The sequence below is a fragment of the Vigna radiata genome, chromosome 1 (genome assembly GCF_000741045.1).
Source record: "Vigna radiata var. radiata cultivar VC1973A chromosome 1, Vradiata_ver6, whole genome shotgun sequence".
Classification (NCBI taxonomy): domain Eukaryota; kingdom Viridiplantae; phylum Streptophyta; class Magnoliopsida; order Fabales; family Fabaceae; genus Vigna; species Vigna radiata.
In genome coordinates, this window is record NC_028351.1 from 11,674,032 (window position 1) to 11,681,999 (window position 7,968).

Below are 7,968 nucleotides of genomic sequence, written 5' to 3' on the forward strand. Positions count from 1 at the left end.
TAAAATTTGTTTGCTATCATTCTGACAAACCTATGCTATCATTGTGACAAAGATAACAATGTTTACAAAAATAATATTAATGTTTAACAACAAGAAAAATTCTTGTTACTGGGATCAACAAGAAAAAAAGGATGAGAAAGTCATCATCATAATGTAGGACACATTTCTGGTCTTTCACTTTCAGACTGGGAATCAAAGTCACCATTATTTATTATTTTCTGAGAAATTAATGTATTTACTTTGAAAACAACATTTTTTTACAATGAATCAATAAATAAATTATTTTCACTAAAATCTCTAATTTGAAGTGCACAAAATCATAACTATAATAAAAGGGCATCAGAAAAAGAAAAAAACATTGAGAAGAACATGAGCAATATTCCAGTTGTACTAGTGGTACCTCTTCCAGCACAAGGGCATGTGAACCCCTTGATGATCCTGTCACAGAAGTTGGTCGAGAATGGTTGCAGAGTGGTTTTTGTGAACTCAGAATTCGACCACAAGCGAGTGGTGAATTCATTTGGAGAGCAACAACAACATAGTACGAACCAGGCGATGAAGTTGGTTTCAATTCCTGATGGGTTAGGAGCTGATGATGACAGAAACGATCTGAACAAGCTGTGTGATGGTTTGCAGAACTCCATGCCAAAAGCACTTGAGAAGCTGATAGAGGATATTCACTTGAAAGGTGATAACAGAATCAACTTCATTGTTGCAGATTTGTGTATGGCTTGGGCGTTGGATGTTGGAAGTAATTTTGGGATCAAAGGAGCAATAGTGTCGACTGCATCAGCTGCTATCATTGCCCTGTTGTGGAGTTTTCCCTCTCTTATTCATGGTGGGACCATAGATTCTGATGGTAAGTATGATGCTCACTTTCATATATACTCTGTATTGTTCATATATTTTTTTTTCTTTTTTATAAAAGAATACTTTAAATGTGATTTTATCATTTTTAAATTCAGTTTGTTTTAGTTTATTTGTATTGCATGTTTTTCTAAGTATATTAGGTCATAAAGTAATTCTGTTTGTTGTAACATGATTTTAGTCAAATTGAACCATTTAGACATGTATGGAAATATAATCATAATAAGTATATTATTTTATTTGATAGGATACAGTGTTTTAAACTTTTTTCATGGAAAATCTGACATGAAAAGTCTTTTAGAATTATGTTTTATGAGATAGAATAATTTATATTAAAAATTATTAAATATTTTGATTACAAATGCAAGAAAAATTATTATTTTTAATTTATAACAAAACTTACATAAAGAAAAGATTATACATATATTATTTCATTTATTTTTTATTATTAGAATAAGTTTAGACGTAAGTTATATATAAGTGCTCCTGACGTGAAATAGAGGATTTTTAAATTAATTGTTAATTAGTGTTGTAGATATATATATATATATATATATATATATATATATATATATATATATATGTATGTATATATATATATATGTATGTATATGTGTGTAGAATATATTTTATATTGGTTATTTATAAGTATTTATACCAATTAGAGAAGTAATATAGATCTTCGAAAAGTAAAAAGTGATATATGTTTTATAACAATTTAAAAGCTTCAACTTAAATACATCAATATTTCAATATATCTAAATTAAATCATATCTAAACTAAGCATAGTTGTTAACAAAAACTAAACTAACAACATCAAAGCATAATATGTATAGATGCTATACAATTCTATCCATAATAATTTCTAGTACATAAAAAATATCTTAACCATGAGGGAAAAAAAATCTTTAATCATGTTGGTATTCCACATTTCCTCATTCTAAAAAAATTACAATAAAAAATAAATATTAGGTTTTAAATAATATAAATGAAAAATCTAATTGTGTTATTAGTGCAGTAAATGTAAACTACAGTGGTTATTTTTGTCTATCCGCAATGGTTTGTAACTGAGTTATACGTAGACGAGACAAAAAGTGTAGACTTTTTGCTTCGGTTACAAACCGAGCAAAAAAAGTGTATGTTTTTGTCTCGATTCAAATGCAACCGAGATAGTAGAAAGTGGTTCCCCTTGTTAACACAGACAAGCTCCTCTTTTAGATTGTTCTGTGCCAACTCATGGGCAAGCTCCTCTTCCAGATTTTTACATGCTATCTCCTTTCATATATGGTTCTCTATATTGAGACTCTTTACCATTTTTTGAAGCTTCAATAGAGTTTTCCTAGACGCTGAATCTCCTCATCTTTTTATTTAAGTTTCTTCTCCATGTTTGTCACACCATTTCCCAGGAACCCAAACACATTTGCCAAACCATTTGCAAATTATTTGCTCAGTAAGTTAATTAAGGTGATCTTGGTGATCGAGATTACCTCGTCCATTACCAGGCTCTCCATGTCCCTTTTTGAGCTATCTGAGATCTTCATGCTCTATGTCAAACTTTTTAGACTATCCAGGCATCCCACTAAACTGGTTGAGCTTGTCTCATACTCCATCGGGCTCTTTACATTCTCCTTTGAGTTGTTCAAAGGCTAATCGGGCAAGTCTCATGCTCTATCGAGCTACTTAGTTTCCAGAAAAAGATATTTGAGCTTCCTACCCATTGTATTGTGTTATCTAAGATCTCCGCACTCTCTGCCAAACTTTCTAAGCTATCCAAACCTCATGTTCTTCCGATTTCATGACATTCTCTATTAAGCTCTTCACTGAACCCTCCACCAAGCTCTACGTCGAACTCTTAACCCAACTCTCCATCAAGCTTCCAAGCCACCCCTATAGGTTGTCTGAGCTTTATTTTACCCTTTCTAGGTTGTTCCGTTGTCTGGTTGACCTATCCATCATACTCGGTTGTTTAATCGAGCTCTCCATACTACTCGAATATCTTGTCAAGTTGCTCTTCAAACTTTCCATATGCTTCTTCAAGCTCTCCATGCACAATGTCAGCCTCTTAAAATGCACCATTGATATATCAGGGTGTCTTCTTGTCCTCTCCATGCTACTCAGTTGTCTTGCCGAGTTCATAGGTATGGTGATTTGTTTCCCGAGTTCTCTTTGTTGTTCGACATTTTTGTCGAGTTCTTCTTGCCATTCGACAAATTTGTTGAGCTGTCCTTTCTACTTGGCAAATTTGTCAAGCTTTAGTTGCTATTGGGAATCCTTTTCGAAATTTCCTTGTGCTCGACACGTGATCTCTAAGTCAAACACAACTCAACTTTTGATCTTACTGACATCATGCAGCTCAGCTCAACATCCAGTCTCCTTCCCATCATATAACGTGGACGCAACATGGCATCCGATCTCCAGCTCGACATATTGGTTTTTGAGCTCCTTTCCATCAACAAAATTCCTATTTCTTCCTCATCCTCTTCAGTAAGGAAATTTTTCTCATTCTTTGTAACCTGACATTACTTTGCTATGTGAACAACCTTACTAGAGTTATAACATCTTGTCAATCTGCATTTTTTTGTATAGTGGCTATACTTTACACATTTAAAGCACTCCACTCTTGGTCGACCTTCCCAAGCTCTACCTTGTCCTCGACCAGACTCATTCTACTGACCAATTTTTTCTTTGCCATCTTCATGGTCATCTCAGTCATGACCTCCGGTTCACCAACTTTCTCAGCCTTTTCCACCAAGACCTCAACCTTGAGTGTTTTAAGCATTTCCTGCACGTCAAGTTTTGCTTGAAGTACTTGATCAAGTGGCTGTGAATTCTTCCTTCTCTACTGCTCATGCACTCTAAGGACCAAACAAGCACTTCAACTAAAAGTGTTGAGAGATCCTTGGACTCCTTGATGGTGCGAACTATATTCTCCAAATTATTTCTCAATGAACTTAAGATCTTTTCCACAACTCGGTTGATAGACACCATTTATGTCGAGTTGATCCATTATAGTCTCCGCTCAAGTTATGTACTTGACTACTCATTCTCTTTTTTCCATTCTCAAGTTTTTAAACTTGCCTCTGAGAGTTTGAAGCCAAAGTTGCTTAACACGAGTATCCCCTTTTATGCAATTTGCAGGATTTCTCATGCTTCTCTTGAAGATTAAGTTTTTGCTACTTTCACAAAGCCAGACTTGTCCACAACTATTTACAATAGGTACAAAGCCAATTAGCCCTTCACTTAAGTTTTTCTCAACGCAACAATCTGTGCAATTGTCTTCGTATACATTCTCTACTACATCCCACGCATCTTGATATCCAAGAAAAGCCTTCATTTATAGACTCCAATTATCATAATTTGTTTTCTTCGTCGATTACGACAAGGACACACCATTTACAAGATTCTTCATCTCATTATCTTTTCCTCAAACACTCAAGCACGCTTCTTGCTCTCTTTTTTCACTCTAGCACTCTCTCTCTTTTTTTCTCACTCAAACACTCAGGGCTTACTTCTGATACCAATTTGTAAAAAAAGAATAATGACACACAAATTTTTGAACTATAATTTTGTGTGAATTCATTGAATAGAACAAGCCATTAAATAGTCGTATATCAATAATTGAATATTGATCACCAAATACATGAAAATACTGATCACCAAATAGAAACATATGTGGCTGAACCTAACAACAAAAAAAATAGGAAAGTACAACTTAAATAAAAAACAAAAGACTAAAACGTAATTACAAATAAACCCTAAATTTAAGTTTCTCCCAACACTGTATCTACATTGAATGATGTAATTTTCATAGTGACACTCAATGTTTCCTTGTTCCGTGTTACAATAATATATAGAATTCACTAAAATTTGTTTATTGAAAACTAAAAAACATGATTTTAATAGTTTCATTGAAGAGAAAATACAAATTACATGACCATGCCTAGCAATCAATACATTATTACGTAAAAGGAAATTTTACTAGTGTTTTTTATAATTGATTATAATTTATGGCTATTTATAAAGTTATCAAATTATAATTTTAGGAGTATTTAGTGCATAGAAGTATTAAACATTGAACAAACAATTGCCACCCTAATGCTTTTTTTTTTATTATTATTACAGGACAAAGATTAACAACGAAAGAGACAATTCAAATATCACCAAGTATGGCTGAGATGAACACAGGAGACTTTTTTTGGCTCAACATGGGAGAAAAAATAAATGGTAAAATAATATTTCAGTATGTAAGACATTGTTGTCAAAGCTTAAATTTGGCAGAATGGTGGCTTTGCAACACCACACATGAACTTGAACCTGGTGCATTATCATTTCTTCCTAAGCTCCTACCAATTGGTCCATTATTAAGAAGTTATGACAGTAAAATTGGTATCACAAAAGCAATTGGGCAATACTGGGAAGAAGATTTGTCTTGCATGAATTGGCTTGATGAACAACATCATGGTACTGTGTTGTATGTTGCATTTGGTAGTTTCACTCATTTTGACCAAAACCAATTCAATGAACTTGCCCTTGGATTAGCCCTCACCAATAGACCTTTTCTTTGGGTTATAAGAGAGGATAGTAAAATGGAATACCCTCATGAATTCAAAGGGCATAAAGGTAAGATAGTTAGTTGGGCTCCTCAACAAAAGGTTTTAAGCCACCCTGCCATAGCATGTTTTGTCACTCATTGTGGTTGGAATTCTACCATAGAAGGTTTGTCCAATGGGGTACCTTTCTTGTGTTGGCCATATTTTGGAGACCAAATTCAGAACAAAAAATTCATTTGTGATGAGTTAAAGGTTGGATTTAGATTTGACAAAGATGAAAATGGAGTTGTGTCATGCAAAGAGATAAAATTGAAAGTGGAGCAACTCCTTAGTGATGAGAACATAAAATCAAGGTCTCTTGAGTTGAAGGAGAAAGTCATGAACAACATAGTGAAAGGTGGTGCATCATTAGAGAACCTTATTAGGTTTGTTAAGTGGCTTAGAAAATAATAATTGTCATTTAAATTTAATTTTTGCATATTTTATGTTGGAGAAAACTCTCCCAAAACCTTAACAATATTTTCAAATGATTAAGATTTCTTATTTACTTGTTTTATTTTATAGCGTCAAATCAACACTATGTTATTGTGTAACTTTTTTTTATTTCTTTTGAGTTTGTATTGTACAACCATTATTCATATATTTGTTATTATATGAATTATATATTTAACATATTTTTCGTATAAAAAATTCATAAAATTCGTTATGTAAACAATTTTAGATATAAAACATTTTTTTATGCAAAAGAACACATCTAATTCTCCAAAGCTAAAACAACAATTACTTCCACTATTACTGTCACTTTTGATTTACAATCGAGTATACAGTTAGTTTTGACTATCCAAGTATAGAAAGTCTCCTAAGATTAATGCAAAATATTTCTTCAATTTGGCTAAACATTTGTTTGTTGATAGGTCTTCATTAAGGTTATCTTGTCTTGAATTCCTTATAGATTAATTTCTTTATCATAACTTAATATCTCACGTTTTGTCAAGTTAAAAAAGTTTGTGAGCATTGATTGTTTTCTTTTCCGTTTGCAGCCCTTTTGTACTATCACGACTTTGTTAACTTCATTTCTTCCTAAATAGTTTTAAATGTGATTTTTTTTTTCTCAAAATAATATTTTTTGAAAGAAAAATTCTTTAAACAATTTTTTTTGTTTTTCTTTCATCTAAAATGTGAAGGAAAATTAAAATTAAAATTAAGGAAAATTAATTTAAAATGATTAATCAAATATATTGCGCACCAACTTATTTACTTTGGGAAATAAAATAAAAAAAATAAATTATGATTTTTTTTAAATATAATGTGAAAAAAAAATCTATTGTTAATTTTGTGAAAAAAAATATTATAATTGAAAATATTTTGATTAATAATAATATTATTATAAAATTTTAAAGCTATTTTTGTGACATTTCAAAATATACGACATGCATGTAATATAGTCTAGACGTCATCATTTAGAATAAAGGAAAGCAGTCAGGAGTAAATTAATGTATAAAGGATTGCGGTCATCCTTGAAATAGTGCTGGGAATTTAAAGCTTAGAATTCTAGAAAGTATTTCAAAATAAATTGAACAAAAGTGTATCAATAGAACATAAAGAACTAAGAAGGCCCTATGGAATCTATGCAGCATCCTCATTCTCCTCCAACACATGCTCCAGGGAGGTCTCTCCTTCCTCTACTCACATCCAAAATGAATGATCATCGCAATAGGGCAGCACACACAACATGGCACAACACAATAGACAAACAATTGCAAAGGTGAGTTAATTGTATATATAAAACATGCAACATATCAAGCAGATAAAACACACATCCTATACATGTTATATTCTAGACTTGACTCGTCCGGACTTAGAATGAAAGTCGAGCTATGACGGGTCTTGCACCCGTGGTGACTTATGAAGCTTGGGTTCCACACCCTGTCACACTCACGAGGCTAGCCTGTTCCGCGCCTTGAGGCATACTGGGAGCCCCCAAGACTACGACCTCCTGCTACTCCTCACCACATAGTTTAATCTCTCTAGATGAGCTTGATTGACCATTGGAGCGTCAAGATGACCCTCAAGACTGAGTTTCCCATACTTTCATTCTAAACACTAAGAATCTCACCGAGAGATTCTACACATATGGAACTTAGTTTACCACTTGGATCGTACTTTCATCACTTTGTAATCATATACTTTTTGCCACAATTAACACATATACAATCTCAACAATATACATTAACTCATTCATCACAAGTTATAAAAGCAACAGTTCCATAATCTATCAATACTAGAATCTTTATAATTTATTTTCAATGCCTACACTCATATACACTAAAAACATGTTTCCTTTAATTCTATTATAATATTATAAATTATTATGAACATCACCAACTATTACTATTTTCTTTTATACATATCACACGTACCTATTAATTTTTCTTTTATATAATTATATTATATTAATAGAATACATACTCTCTGTTACTAATATATATATATATATATATATATATATATATATATATATATATATATATATATATATATAATATTATTA

General features: G+C 32.0%; 1 protein-coding gene across 1 annotated transcript; it reads left to right on the forward strand.

The window, feature by feature from the left end:
- The first annotated feature begins 339 nt into the window (after window positions 1-339).
- Window positions 340-5,867, forward strand: LOC106768802 (UDP-glycosyltransferase 83A1-like). Its single transcript, XM_014654133.2, has 2 exons — window positions 340-859; window positions 4,990-5,867. The coding sequence occupies exons 1-2, from the start codon at window positions 370-372 to the stop codon at window positions 5,865-5,867; spliced, it is 1,368 nt and encodes a 455-aa protein (XP_014509619.1). The 5' UTR covers window positions 340-369.
- The last annotated feature ends 2,101 nt before the right edge of the window (window positions 5,868-7,968 follow it).

Coding starts and splice junctions, on each gene's coding strand:
- LOC106768802 (XM_014654133.2), top strand. CDS start 370: ATGAGCAATATTCCAGTTGTACTAGTGGTACCTCTTCCAGCACAAGGG. Junction 860..4,989: donor TGGGACCATAGATTCTGATG/GTAAGTATGATG, acceptor TTATTATTACAG/GACAAAGATTAACAACGAAA.